Source organism: Styela clava, chromosome 12 (assembly GCF_964204865.1).
Source record: "Styela clava chromosome 12, kaStyClav1.hap1.2, whole genome shotgun sequence".
Lineage (NCBI taxonomy): Eukaryota > Metazoa > Chordata > Ascidiacea > Stolidobranchia > Styelidae > Styela > Styela clava.
In genome coordinates, this window is record NC_135261.1 from 8,652,259 (window position 1) to 8,667,997 (window position 15,739).

A 15,739-nucleotide genomic window follows, 5' to 3' on the forward strand; every position below is an offset into this window, starting at 1 on the left:
ATTTATTAGTCGACGAGGTTTTTGAACTGAAAAGATTTTACATTGCCAAGCCAACCCAGTTAATGTGGTTAGGTATGACTGAGGCATTTCATTCCGGGAGTTTTTAAATATATAAGACCATGTTTTTTGGCATGTAGAGTAATATAATTTTAGTTTAACTTCTCAATGTCGGAGGATGCTTTTCATGCAAAATAGCGAGTTTTGACTCGGGTGAGTGATTTTTAAGGTGACGTCATAATACCCAAACCTCTCGTGAAGATGTAAACAAAATCTGTGAGTGAGGATAAGTCGATACAATTCCGCACTAGTTTATTTAATGACATTAAATAAAATTTAATATTTTTCGAGGATAGTGAGAAAGGGTACAGACGGTACGTTACTTTGTTTTATTGTAGACTATTGCTGTCAAATAATATTATACTCGAGCCACGAATAATTTCGGTTTCCACTCTGGCTCTATGGTGCTTACCGGCATCTTGTTGCGTTAGATCATGTTGTCTAAACTCGAAACTAAAGCAGTAGATAATGTGATATTTTTGTAGCATATCAATTTTGTTATTCGGAACGATCTTGTGATAGCCAGGCATTTGCTAAATCATTAATTATGATATAACTCATCTACATTTGACTTGGCTTATTTTCTCCGCTTCGTATATACGTGAACCCTTTATACTCCTAAGTTTTACTAATTTTTTTTATTAAACAGATTAATGCGACAGCGTATAACATCATTTGCCATTCATAGGATCAGATCATGCCTTTTAGAGGCTACGATTTGGTGCCCTATATAATACTGTATATATAAAATAATAATGATGTTTTTAAACTTTATATTGATTGAGACCCCACTGTTTTTTCCCTTGGCCCTCGCTGCCGACTTCACACTTCACTCACAACTTGCTTTTGTAATAATAACTGTTGTTTGTACGAATACTGCTGACTTGTTTTCTCTCCAAATGCTCCATTTTTTCACACGTACCGAACTTGCTTCGGGTCTGTTGTTTATACGAATACTGCTGGCTTGTTTTCTCTCCAAATGCTCCATTTTTTCACACGTACCGAACTTGCTTCAGGATGGGTCTGTTGTTTGTACGAATACCGCTGGCTTGTTTTCTCTCCAAATGCTCCATTTTCACACGTACCGAACTTGCTTCAGGGTTGTTTTACTGGCTTGTTTTCTCTCCAAATGCTCCTTTTTTTCACACGTACCGAAGAACCTGTTGTTTGTACGAATGAACGAATAACGCTGGCTTGTTTTCTCTCCAAATGCTTGTTTGTACAAATCCATTTTTTTTCTTAGCATGTTGGCTTGGCTGCTCTCGGGGGCCTTCTTTTTTGTTTGGTGTATTTTTTCTTTCGTTACATTTCGATGGTGGACTTGACTTGGCTGTTGGCCTTCTTGCTCTTCGTCTGTTCTTAGCATGTTGGCTTGGCTGCTCTCGGGGGTGTATTTTTCATTCGTTACATTTTCGGTGGTGGACTTGACTTGGCTGGTGGCCTTCTTGCTCTTCGTCTGGTGTTCTTTCCTTGGACTTAATTTATTTCTTAGCATGTTGCTTGGCTGCTCTCGAAGTCTTCTTTTTCGTTTGGTGTATCCGGGGACCTTCAACCCTGTCTGCTGTTGCCCTCCCTGCCTGTCTTGTCTGCTTCTTCTTAAGCATGTTGGCTTGCTGCTCTCGGGGCCTTCTTTTTTGTTTGGTGTGCCTGTCTTGTCTGCTTCTTCTTAGCATGTTGGCTTGCTGCTCCTCTCTGGGCCTTCTTTTTTGTTTGGTGTGTGTATCCGGACCTCCAAAACCCTCCAAAACCCTGTCTGCTTCATTTCTCCTCCCTGCCTGTCTTGTCTGCTTCTTCTTAAGCATGTTCTCTCTCTCTCCACTCCACTCTCGGGGCCTTATTTTTTGTTTGGTGTGCCTGTCTTGTCTGCTTCTTCTTAAGCATGTTGGCTTGCTGCTCTCGGGGCCTTCTTTTTTGTTTGGTGTGCCTGTCTTGTCTGCTTCTTCTAGCCTTCTTCTTTCGGCTTGGGCCTTCCCGTTTTGGTGTTCCTCTCCTGAAGCCCCTCGATTGGCCCTTCTGCTTCATTTTGTCTCCCCTGCATCACACCTGCCTTGCCTGCTGATTCTGGACTGGCCCGTCTGCTGTTGGTTCCTTCCCTGTCTGCTCTCCCGAAGCTCCTTTTTTTTCCATGGATCGCCTGTCTGCTGATTCTCGACTGACCCGGCCTCTCCGGTCCGGTCTTTGCTGCTGATTCTGCCCTGTAAGTTAGTCTACCCTACGGGGTTCGAACCCACACTCATAACTAGCCCCGCGTTTGACCGTGTCTATACGCTTCCCCTGCGCCACCGCTACCGACGAAGACCGGATGGTTCAGATTCTTACTTAATAAATAATGTCACGCTTGGCAGCCACCCCGACAATGCTAATTACCCCGAAAATTACATTAAACATACTACGTTGATTCGAAGCAGGTTATTCATTTCATGCATGGAAGACGTTTCTCTGGGACCATTGTGTACGCTGCTTTAATGTCTGAATATTTGTGCACATAACATGATGACGTTTTAATTGTGGTTTTAGTTTAATTTTTACAAGAATGCGTTATTATGTAATCATCGGCGACAAGAAGCATAAGAAAATTCAATCAGTGAATCTGCAAACCAAGTTTCAAACTCTCAGCGGAGACATAGTGAGACTGGACGATGGTTCATCAATTTGATACTTTCTACCTCTTGTGTCAACTGACCGTCTTATCTTTGATTTACTGTTCCAAAATTTATAAAACATGTCAGGAAAGAATGATGAAATTGGTGACGCGGCGCTATGCCCTTCTACAGATTGAAACGATATTATACAATATACATATTAAAAATAAAACGGGAAACACCATTAATCTTGTCGTAGAAGCCCCGCGACAGGTAAAACATGCTTCCGCTGGCACTAGAGAGGTAACGCAGTGTGATGCGCACGCGATGTACCCAGGGTCATGTCAAACTTTTCTGCTGCACGAGTTTCTGATAATGATGTCCTTTATACCTAACTTGAAAATAATTTCAGGAATAAACAAATTATAGATGTTGTTATAAATGAGGCTAAATAAACTAAAGGTACGAGTGAAATTTTTGTATTATTGTTCAACATCAAACCGAGAATATCGGTCGGAGACCTAAGACTTATCGATCGGAGGTTAGGGTATCCCCCAAAACAAAACTCTATAGTGACACCGTTTGTCCCGTCACTAATTAATTAATAATTCGCTAATTATACGACATAATTCATCCAAAATCAACATGCAAAATTTGGAGCAGATTCAACCACGCTTTCGTGAGATATAGCGTGCATCTAACAGAGAGACAAACAAACAAACAGACAAATACCTATCAACATACTTACCGATCTTAAGATCGATAAGTAATAAGCAACAAACTCACACCGATAACACGCTGCCCATATTGCCACGCCCCTGGATGTACCTTTTAATCCATTCTGAAACTACGTCATATTTTCGCGAATTATGATGAAATATAACCTAATCAATGTAAAGTAGGCATGGCCAATCAGTTTCCAATTCTACTAAAATATATGCATCCATTGTATCGAACTAGGAAGTTACATCACATATATAAGTTACATTCACTAACCTGAGTGTTATTGAATTGAAAATTAGTGTAAATTTGGAAATCTGGACTTCACGTTTACGTTTACAATGAACTGGATTGGTGGAACGAGGTGAGAAAATATTCTGTAATATTTTGATCTTTCGAAGTGATGCGATAAAATGTTTGGTAATTGAACTACGAAGATCTACGAGCACGTTTATTAGTAAAAAGTTGTTAACTTCCTAAATTCTAACCAATGGAGCGCAGCATAACGATGCTAATATTGGTACATGAACTACTATGATCAAATAATTGGGTGCAAACTTTTACCTAAATGTATTAGACCATTACACTTCCATAACCTCATTTGTTTCATTCCATCTGATAAGTTGTGCTATCTCAACTATAAGTAATTTACGGAGAATAAATGTGGCAAGTTAAATCGTATTTTTTTGTTTGTTTTTAGGAATCGCTTTCGAGGCCTGAATGACGATCAGAAAAAGCAAAAGGTTCGTTTTATGAAATAACAATCATTTATACCACATATAAAGTAAATCGTTTGATGAAATAGAAGTGAATTAACATCACAATTAATTTTTATTTTTCAAAAGTAGTTTACTGAATATCGATGCGAAATATCTTTCTATGGATGGCTTTGCAAGACGTGTTCAATAAAATATGATAGTTCAACCATTCCAGGAAGGAGATATCAGGAGTTTAGAGTAGCGCGACGCATATTCCTCAACTTAATCACCCTATATCACAGGAATTCTTTGAACGGAGAAGATTGGCAAATAGAGTCAAATCGGCAACATCTTTAACTACTCCAGCAGGAAAGAAGAAGAGTATCAGTCGTGACATTTTACATTTACAATGTGTTAAACAGACTAAACGTTCTCCATTTAAAGGTCAGTGCCCCGACGTTTTCGTAATACTAACTCTACTGGGACAAGGTATGATTCGTTCAATCGCATGTATTTATTGTCCTGGCAATCGTTCAATAGGAAATATCAGTTATTTCATTGTTCCCAGTTCAAATAATCCTGTCCCAAAACTACCCTGCTTTTCATTCAGATGAAGACGCCCCGTCGACGTGTAGTTCTGCTGAAACACGGAACTCTTCTCGACACGAAAGGTATATAAATATTTGAAATATGCATTTAGTTGGATTTTCCAACCTGGTATATAAACGCTTTAGCCCTTTGAAGATAATTCCTCGCGGCCACTCATTTTATTATTGTAAATTCGATAATTCGACTTTAAAATCCTATTTAATTTATATATCTTTTAAGATCTCCTATCCATAGAGTAGTGAAACACATTGATCTGTCGCATGGAAGAAATAGATTCGGTAATATTGGTAAGAAGTCGTCATCTAATAGAAGTTTCAAGCACAAACTCCATCTTCCTAATGTTTCTCCGTGCAAACAACCATCTAACATCGAACTCGCAGACGCGACTGACGATGAACATTCCAATACCAGGCAGAGGTAATTGCTTTATTGTGAATTTGGGCGCGCGTGTTGTCCGCAAGTAGGGATAAGTTTATTTGCATTCGGGGACTCAGGTAAAGTGCTAATATATCAATGATCGCAAATATTCTTTATACTAGAGTTATTGCATCATTTGCAACTTGGGATATGATTTTATTCAGCGAAAAATGCAATAATTGCGGAATGATTATTGTGCTATATAATATGGCGGTAATTAAACAAACTTTGCGAAGCAGCTAAGGGTTCATTGATACTTCTAAAAATGTATCCAGAGCATCAGACATATATAGACTTTTTGACATAGATTGATTATTTATTAATTGAACTAAATATACTACTTCAAAACGATTCCACTTAGTCATAGAACAATAAAGATACATACACCTTCACATATTGCAGGCAATTCAAGCATTTACCTTCGTACCAATCAACGCCAATTGACCAATTTGCATCGCAGGTAAATCTTTTTTATAGTCTTTGCCATTATAAATGCACTTATAGTAAAAACGTCATGTGTGTCTATAAAGTTAAATTATAATAATGTTTTATTATATTTAAAGTGAAAATCACATGTGTGTTCGACATATCGATATATATACTTGGTATGATTTTGGTACTCTAACATTGGTTGGAGAACTAGCACAAGCTTTATCGACATATATGAGTTAAATAACGATCTTTTTCCATTTTAGAGATTGAATAGAAACAATATGGGAGGACGGCACCCCCGTGGTAAGTGGATCAGATTTTTTATATTAAATTATAATAGAATTATTTGCTTCGACTAGCCTGTTTTATTGTTTCCATATAGCAATAATATTAGGTATATACTTTGAAATATTTTAAACAAGAGTGTAATTTTTTTAGGTGTTTCCAACTTCCAAGGAAGTGCATTGTCAGTTTCTACTCCAGTACTCTATGATGACATCTATGGGTAAGTGATAATCGAGGTTGTATATTATGTAAGCTGACTTGAATATGCCCAAAACAATGATTTTTATGTAGTTGTGGATGTTGTACAGCGTACTATGAGGAAGGTCAATTATATAAATTGCCGACAATTTACAATGACGTCATTTATTTTTTAACTGTAATAATTTTATTTCGCTGTATAGTGATCCGATAAAAATGACATTTAATTAACAGTGACGAACAAAAAAAATCGAAGCTTTATATACAATATTTTGATATGACCATGTGGGGAATAATGGGATTTTTCTTCGAACTTTGTGTTATTCGGATCAACGCATTTTTGGCCTTGCCATACCTGCGATTTAAAAATGTTTTGAATTTTGATACTGTTATAAGTCAGTCAATTTCACTAATTTAAAGCAAGGCTCATTTTATTTTTTTCTCACTGGTATGAAGATCACGAGAAAAAGTACTTGAAAGCGCCAACAAACGATTTTATGGAAATATTCCCGATTGTGAAGAATCATTCATATGTGAAAGATCGCGAAGTGAAAAGAAGGTCAATTTCTCGCACATCAATGAATGTTACAGGTTTTCTTCTCTTTTTGAACACTTCTAGGATTTCCTAGTTTCTTATACCATTCAAAGCAAAGTAAGTGACTGGGATGTTCAACGCAACAAAAATACTGGTATAGTTTCACTTGTCAATATGGACAATTTGTCGAGCGAGTATGATTTTTTTTCTTTTTTCGATTTTGAGTACAACGTTAATTCCTGTAATTTCGAAGTTCACTTTCAAGGCGATATTCAGATATGAATATTTTTTTATTTCTGTAATAGAATCTGCCCATAAATGTTATCAAAAATAATGATATCTAAAAAGTAAAAGTTTTATATCAAGAATTACTCATAGATGAGAAAAAAACTGTTAGGAAATAAATCACAACGTTTGATCAAGCAGTCATTCATGATCAATTAGCATTTTTTGTTATTAATTATTACATCTCTCTGTTCTAGCTTAACAAGTGACAGCGAAACCAGGAGCGATCCTCATTCATGCTTCGACGTGAATTTTTTACTAGGTGCTGGTACTTCTACTGGCATTCAATATCCATCTCCAGCAAGTTTTGACATGATGGAGAGCGCTACGTTTCCCCAAATTCTTGATGAAGTCAAAAACAAACATTTATCCTACCCAACTCCGGTTTATAACAACCACGAGGAGTTATTCAATAGAGCAATCAGTTTTAAAAATACTTTTGGAGAAACGGATAGAATACTTCATGGCAGTCCTAAAATTTTACTTGAAAATTTGAATGTGGACGCTCTTCTCACATCACAGCAAAAGTCATGCTCTGACTTAATATTTGAACGTTTGGCCAACAATGACATATGTGGAGGAAAACGGGAAAAGGACAAATTCACGAATCCAATGTTTGTTGGAATTGACGATACGCCTATCTTAGGCAAGGTGTGTCATTTTAAATTCGGTTGGAATATATAGAAATATGATGTAATATAATACTTTTGCCAATTTTTAATTAAGTAACAGTGAAAGTTGTGAGAAGTTTTAGTTAATTAAACATGTGTCTTAAGCAAAACTTGATACACTTTTGGTTGGTAGGACGCTGTTGAACTGCTATGAGCTACACGGTTATCTGATTGCTAACAAACTACGTCTCTATGATGCTGTTTGAAATTGAAGCAAATTCAAGTTCGGTTGCATTTGTAAATCGCTCATATTTTGTTCAGAAAACGAAAATTACAGTTCGATTTTATCAAAGCGATTTGTATTGCTTCAAATATTTTTTTTTATTCATTCTTTCCGTCTTAAAATTTGTAAATGATCCCTCATAATAGGGGCCACGTTTCCAGGAGCGACCATTCACATGGATATCGGACGAAGAAGAGGTCAAATTTCATAATTTCTCCTCAGAAGAGTGTGCAGATGAAAGTCTTCAAAAATGGCTAAAATTTCGACCAAGACAGCTGGATTCTTCTTCTGGTGTTCCAAACAATAACATATCCTTGTCATTCACCCCCAAAACAAAAATTGAACAGATTGGTATAGTGGCAGAAAATAACATAGCTTCCGAGAATATTCCCAACTCTTATAGCCCGGAATGTCGAAATCGTACACTGACGGAAACGCCAAAGTTGAAGAATCAACGATCTCATAATAGCATTACAGACGCGGTGCAGGAATATAACCCAAACGAATCTTTTGTCTCAAAAGAAGGAAGAGTCAATCTTTGTGATCTGTATGCAAACAATGAGTCGTTCTCTACAGTAGCGAAGTATTCTAGCAATCAACATGAAAGTATAAAACATGGGTCGAGCGGAAACGTTATCACTCAAAATGAAGATACTATACCTGATCATTTGAAAGAACCTTGTTCAAGTGCAAAATATAACACTGGAACGAATATAAAATCTGAGATTTTTGACAATGAAAAATGTACTGAAGTTTATAATATGGAAACCAGTTGTTTTCCTTGGATTATCAACAAAGACGACGGTCTTGCTTCAGAGTTTGATATGAAAGACAACACTAGTAACGAAAATTCGATGAGTTTAGTTAAGATTTTGACAGGAACTAAAACACCTGTAGAATTGGAGGAACAGGAAAGTCAACAAATACAGTCAGAAGTATGTAAAAACCAAAAAGAGACGCCCATTGGTATATTCAACCTGGCGAACATAATGCAAATAGACGGTTTCAAGTCGAGTGAGGTAAGCGAAAAAAATTTAAACAACGAAGTAACTATGATTCTGTCACAAGCGGTGGAGAAGCTGAATGAATCTTTGGGCCAAACAAATGATGGAAGCATAATGGCTTATAATGAAAATATAACAACAACGGAAGTCGCAATCCAGAATGTCACAACTGGGGAAGAAGATAAATACATAGATGCAAATCACGAAATTTTATCAAATTGTCGAGTTCAAACGGCTACAAAATATCTGGACAAAGCGTCTTCGCCGATTATATGCTATACAAAATCCATCAGCAGTACTAAAGCAACTCAAACTGAAGAAACCCACAAAGGTTTGGATTCGTCAGTTGAATTCAGCAATGCTTGGATTCAAACTGAACGCTATAGCCCACCATGTTCGGACGTTTGCAAGTTCCACCCTAGAGTGGAACTTGGTGTGGACGTGAGAGACTGTGTTACTCTGAATCACGGAAGCGCCGTTATCAAACGGCGGAATGAATCTTCTGCTTCTCAAAGCTCTGACGATTCGGTATTATACGGAAAATCGTCATCGTACAAGAAAAGACGAAGTAAGCGAAAAAGAAAAATTTAAGGTTTTAGGAAGTGAACGAGTTAACGCCGTCTTTAAATGGTGTATGATACACGGTGATTTGCGTGACGAGTGCAACAACGATCGTCATCGTTCTTTATTTCCAGGTTACATAGATATCCAATATAGTAACTATTTTTTCATCGCAGAAAAGTGTTTTAAGCCCGTCACCAAGAAGAACAGATCGCATTTCCATTACAAAATAGCAAAACACAAACGACAACAGAATTGTAAGCTAGAAAATTTCCTCCAATGAATCGATATCTCAATTGCTAATATATAACATATTTGCATGTATACAAATACATACATTTCTTTACACCGTTTTTTTTAAAACTTCTGTGTTTTTCATAAAATGGAATTTTTTTCGTCGTTCAATTGTTCCCTTGTTTTTTATTCTGTTTTCAAGAGATGAAATGTTTACATTTTTTATTAGATTCCGTTTTGAAATATACCTTACAGTAAATAAAACGGCTCACTACTGCTTGTAGTAATCCATATACTGTCGGTCATGAATATTAGTATGAATAAAAGTCTTCTTGGCACCTATTTATCGCTGGAACGCATACCCAATGTGTACAAATGAATACCACATCAGTATGGACCTTAACCAAATTCAAAAGACAACTATAAATATGAATGATCAAAAACTAGGCTTGCAAATTCAATGGATGTGAATCAGGACTTTCTGCCCCATTTATCCGGAACTGCTCTTGCTGATTAATAAACTAGTTATTGTCACTATAAGTAGAGGTTCCCACTTGTCCAACAAATTTCTCTAATAAAAGCTTCTCCCACCCCAAATAACCATTTTGTTGAATTCCACCTATTCAGCAACTCTGATTGACTTGCTCTAGGTTGGGCATCAATCAATATTTGATATTTCTAAACATAAAGAGAGTTCTTGGTGCAACTGTGGGCTTTTACGATTCTTATATCAGTATTCAGTAACTGTGTACTTTCAGCTTTGGTGGCCAGAAACTTTGGGGATTAAATTACTAGGCAGAATTATGAAATGTTAAATCGAGATGATATTCTTAGTTATGGAATATCAAATATATTCTTGAATATTTTGAATATATTAGATTCATTTCCCTATCAATACTTCTACCTGCTCAGTAGGATTATGTATCAGTTCAGCAAGTCACTTCCTGATAAATCAATAAGATTCTATTAGGTTGGAATTGCTGTTGACACCAAGAAATAATAATATGCCAACTTGTACAATAATGGCTTCTAAGAAGAATGAGGTCCAAACTTAAGAAATAAAAGTGTAATTAGGCAACTAAAATTGAACCAATATAGATTGCACAATATCATTAAGAATATCATTACGGTTATGCTTTGTAACCTCAAATATTTTCACACGCTTGTCTTCCCTAATGCTTTCCACAAAAGGAATTCCTCTTCCTCTTTTGACTGGAATTGTTCCCAAAACAATAAACTCATTATCAGAATCTTGTAGTATTTTACGAGTTTTACGCTTGAATCTTTCACTGAATAGTTCCATTTTACCAACTTCATCAATGATATATAGATGTTTTGAATCACTAGTCTCTTCCAACAATGGTAAAACACAATCCTCAAAAGAAGCAACATCAACCGTATACTTCCCAACCATCGGTCCTTTTTTTGAAACTGAACATCTTGCAAGAGGAGCTTGCTTTCCACATAAAGTCACAATGTCAAATCCAATTCTAAAAAACCACACATTGGTTAGCACGGAGATGCTAAAAACATAGATCGCATGTAGTTTCATTGAAATATGTCTGTTTATCTATGTTTTAAGATTATTCTGTAAATATTTTGCTCGGCCCAGCTTGAGGTTAGTTGATTGAAAGCACACTTTGATGGTTTGTTATAACCTATTATCATATACTGTTTACTTGAACTAATACCTATTAAACATGCAGAATTTGGAAGACATTGTATAGCTCAGTACAAAAGGTAGATCCAATTTTTAAATAATAAAAGTCTTTTATATTTGAGTATGAAACTGCATTTATGAATATAATCAATTTCGACTTGATTTATAGACTGGCAAAATGAAATTAAATGAGTAAAATAGGCCTATATCAGTATATACAAATTAAGTCCAATCTACTGATCTAGGCTATACCGGTATCGGCATGTCATCTGTAAACAAATAAAATATGAAGATGGTTATCTTGAAAATAATGTAAATGGATAACACATAGTTTCGCACACCTTTCATTTCCATTTCTCCTCTCTTTCGTATAGAAACCAGAAATTGAAATCACGCTTTCCTTTATATTGGCAATTGCTTTCTCTATTAATGTTGTCTTCCCCACTCCAGGTAATCCGGTAAGAAATATATGGCATCTACCTGATGACTGCATGCTCCATTCCAGCTTGAAAATTATGGTACTTGTTGGAAGAAAACACAGTTAACCTTTAGAACTAATATTAATTAGGAACATGTTCAATCACCTAAAAGTATTAAATTAATTCACGCAATTCAATATTTTTGATAAGTCTGCTTAATCGGGGAATACCCTATTGTCATTGAGCAGGCCGACAATGGAGGGTATTCATTATCGCCGCTGAGCGTCGCCATTTTGTTTTCATGTGGGCATGCGCGGAAAAGTACTGTCTTCTGCTTCCCCGCGACGTTGGACTGGTTTGGGCTTTCCGATTGCAATGGCGGCTCGTGCGTCTGGTGGTTTCAAATTGCATTGCTGCGTACCGTTGTGTAATGGCGATAGCCGTTACTCACCAGATCGTTCCACTCTTTCCCCAAAAATGAAGAGAGCGTGGATTCACAGTATTCGTCGCGATTCTGGTAAACATTTTCAAGTAAGTCAGTATATTGTGGCAAATATTTTTTTCTTCTGGTTTTAATTTTAGTTTTGACCCTGATTTTCTCTTCTCGCTTCTACTTTAGTTAATAGGCTATATCTATGCGGTTGTAGGCTATATGTGGGTGTATTTAAGGTGAGCACAGTCCACGATTTTCTTTTACAGTTTTAGCAACAATTAATTTAACTAATGATTTGGTTTCTACGAGACTAACTACTTATCCTTCTTCTATGCTTTTGTGCAGGCGGATCGGTATGCATATATTGCAAGGATGCTGTAGCAAGAGTAAAGATAACTATCCTAAGTGATTCAAGAGTCTTGCTGTGAGTCTTAGTGTGCAGCAAGACTCTTGAATCACCTAATTAAATTAATTTAACTTCTGCTCTTTTCAAATCTTAGTTAGGGCTCTTCTGATTCTGTAGAGTGTAGACTAATAAGTGTTTATTTTGTCAATATCTTCCTGGTGTACTGATTATGGTAATCAAGCTAAACTTAATAACCTATAGTTATTAAGTTTAGTTAATCTTCTGTAGTTTGTATTGCGCGTTGTTGGATGGTTAACCAAGCCCGTGGAACTCCGGAATTTAGTCCCGGTGTTGAATTCGCCGACACGCTTGACTTGGTGCTGACAGATTATTATTGCTTCGAAAATCATTGTGCGACTCTCTGCGTTTTTCTGTGTTCTGACGGCGCTTTCTCGCGTCAAGATTAAGTGAGTGACTTATAAATATTCAAGTTAGTTGTGCACATGGGATATTACACGATATACTTGACTATAAAACTGATAGAATGCAGATTACAAAACAAAATAGAAGAACAATCAATTGGGTGGGAAGGCCCTAGGACCGGTCCAGCACTCGAAAGCACATTGACAGTACGGTAAGATTTTAAATTCACTTTGAAGCTCCCATGAGTAGAGAGCCGCTATGTGCTACGATTGTTCAGCATAAAAAAGAATAAGTTGTAAATGTTTTTATAGGTACCCAATACAATAATGATTTGTCAAGGATATAAATTTTGAGAAGAGATATGTATATTTTCGGATCATAAAAAAGTTGCAGTGTGAGGATTTATGCTGTGTGATCAAAGCAGTAAACAAGAATATAAATTGACTGATGGTTGATGCTTTATCTCAAAAATCAAAATTAGCTTACACCATATCAATGAAAATATTTTTGGTGGAGCAACTAAAACTGTCAGCAAAAAAAAGAAATGTGGTGAGCGATACCACCCTGAAATTGTGACGTCTGTATGAAAAACATAAATTAAACACACATATTTTAACTTCAATTAATTAGTGTTTTATGATGGAGTTCTATTGATCTTGATAATTTTTTCCCATACTCATTCTGTCATTGTGTACGAAGTCACCAGCTGCATATTACAACATAAGAGGCGTTTTACGTTTGCCATGATAATTCATTTTGCTTGATTTCAGGCTGGTACTAATAACTTTTTTCACATAAATTGGATACCTATTATCTAAACATGGCTTCAATTTCAACATATATATATATATATATCTATAATTTTAGATGTGCCAAAAAGTTTTGAATTATTTTGTCGAGTGTTTTTAGATTATTGATTTGTGATCAATGACAATAACTTTTTTGCTACTGCAAAATCCACCACATTTATTGAATACATCAATATTTCTCCTGGAACCGTTACATTTTATTAATTCCAATTTGTTTTGTGGGGTATTCACATTTTTGTTTTGAATAATACTTTGTCAAAGTGGCTGTTATACTTATATATACACACATACATGCTTAGATGGTAGACAAGGTTCAATTGTTGTGGGCAATTTATTTCAAAATACTCTAACTAAAATATAAATTTTTGCAGACGTCTCGAAACTCACTTTTGAAGAATGATTTGCTGTCGCCAGATGGGCTTTTGGCATAGAAACGCATCTAGAGGGAATTTATGAAGATATTTGTATTTTATCATTAGATCTATCTCCTATTGAGCATTTAAATACTTGGATCATGATTATTATTTCTAAAATTACCAACAGTAGGCCTATTCGGGTCATTAATAACAGATGAACCGGGGAAATTTTTCTTTGTAGGTTCTTCCTGCATCTGTTGCTAGAATTTCGGAAATGTCTGAATTTGAAGCAACTGCCAAGTTTTGCGAACTGCAAAATACCTTTTTTTGACATATGCAACAGCATTACTGACGTGGATTCCCTCAAAAACGGAAATCTACTACTACTCTCTGAAACATCTGGACACAAAAGACTGCAGTAGATCAGCTAAAATTTCATAAATTATTTTACACACTGAAAGTCTACAACAGGTGATTAGCTCAAGGATTTTTTAACAAAATAAATGCTATACAGCTACATGCAACACACTTTGTAGTCATATTTAAAAAACAACAAAGTCTACAACAGGTGATTAGCTCAAGGATTTTTTAACAAAATAAATGCTATACAGCTACATGCAACGCACTTTGTAGTCATATTTAAAAAAAAAACATTTCATTGCTTCTCCAGCGTATGAAGGGCTCCAATTACTGGTACCTTCAACATGTGATATACCATATTAGACCAAACATCTGTCAGACCCCCCTTTAAGTGTAAAATAAAAGTCTTCTAAATTGTTCTACTATATCATACATATAAATATTTGTGGCTTGAAACACTTTTTAGAGTTGACCATCGGGACTATTATAAACTAACATTTGCCGGCTTCCGATCAGATCTGCTAGGTGTTTTGGTCTAACTTGTCAATTAAAAATTTCAGACCCCTCCCCTTCAAAATCTTCAGTTATGCCCGTAGGGCCTCACCCTAAATATTGAATGAATCGCCAAAAAATGTTCAGTTTAAAAAATGCATATTTTGCAGGTCGCGGGGCTGGGAATCCATCGGTGCTCCGATATATATTTAAGGGTTAACTGCCAAAGCCTGGTTCTCAATAAAAACTGTGTCCTGACAATCAAACTTTTAGAACTCCACAAAGTACAACACAAAATGCATGCTTACAGAATGCATGCTTGAAAATGAAAAACCGCATCAAACTAAAATCCCCAACAGTAAATTAAAGCAATTCACGACGAAAATTCTGTGTCGCTCACAGCGAAACGCTGTTGAATGAATACCAGAGTTGCATGTAGACAGGCTTTCTTTAGGAAAAATACAAACAATGACATGATCCAACTAACTACAATAAATTATAATTTGAATGTTTTTATTCTGGCATTGTCATATGTTGTGTATGGAATTTTTTTTTCTAGAAACTTACCTCATCCAATACTGAAATCTACTATAATACATCATATTTAAAACTACTATAATACGTGATACTGAAATTAAATTACTGGGTAAACCTCGGATGAAACCCTTGGGGTGAATCATATATACTGCAGCAGTACCAGGGGATTTCCGACTAAATATGGAAATCTCAACCGTTTCAAGTATGTCTGTGAAGTCACGACCTAGAATCTAGATCGACAGCGACCACCGAAGCAAAGATAAAACGACAATGCTACGGTCAAGTGCACGGAGAATTTCATAGTGAGACTGCCGAGTACTTACAAGCAACCCTTTCTAGAATTTTTATATTTATCCTAGGCCAGGGATGGGCAACCTTTTTCGGCTCGCGTGC

At 36.1% G+C, this 15,739-nt stretch overlaps 2 protein-coding genes across 2 annotated transcripts; one reads left to right on the plus strand and one right to left on the minus strand.

Moving 5' to 3' along the window:
- The first annotated feature begins 2,467 nt into the window (after positions 1–2,467).
- On the plus strand, positions 2,468–9,307 carry LOC120330151 (uncharacterized). The gene is made up of 11 exons (XM_039397000.2): positions 2,468–3,723; positions 4,060–4,102; positions 4,360–4,501; positions 4,668–4,728; positions 4,886–5,083; positions 5,486–5,543; positions 5,779–5,818; positions 5,954–6,020; positions 6,455–6,589; positions 7,016–7,469; positions 7,859–9,307. Exons 1-11 carry the CDS (start codon positions 3,701–3,703, stop codon positions 9,305–9,307), a joined length of 2,670 nt encoding a protein of 889 aa, XP_039252934.2. The 5' UTR covers positions 2,468–3,700.
- Positions 9,308–10,459: 1,152 nt separating this feature from the next.
- On the minus strand, positions 10,460–11,808 carry LOC120330152 (cancer-related nucleoside-triphosphatase-like). Its single transcript, XM_039397001.2, has 2 exons — positions 11,513–11,808; positions 10,460–11,001 (listed from the first exon to the last, which is right to left on the minus strand). The coding sequence occupies exons 1-2, from the start codon at positions 11,662–11,664 to the stop codon at positions 10,590–10,592; spliced, it is 564 nt and encodes a 187-aa protein (XP_039252935.2). The 5' UTR covers positions 11,665–11,808; the 3' UTR covers positions 10,460–10,589.
- Positions 11,809–15,739: the final 3,931 nt, after the last annotated feature.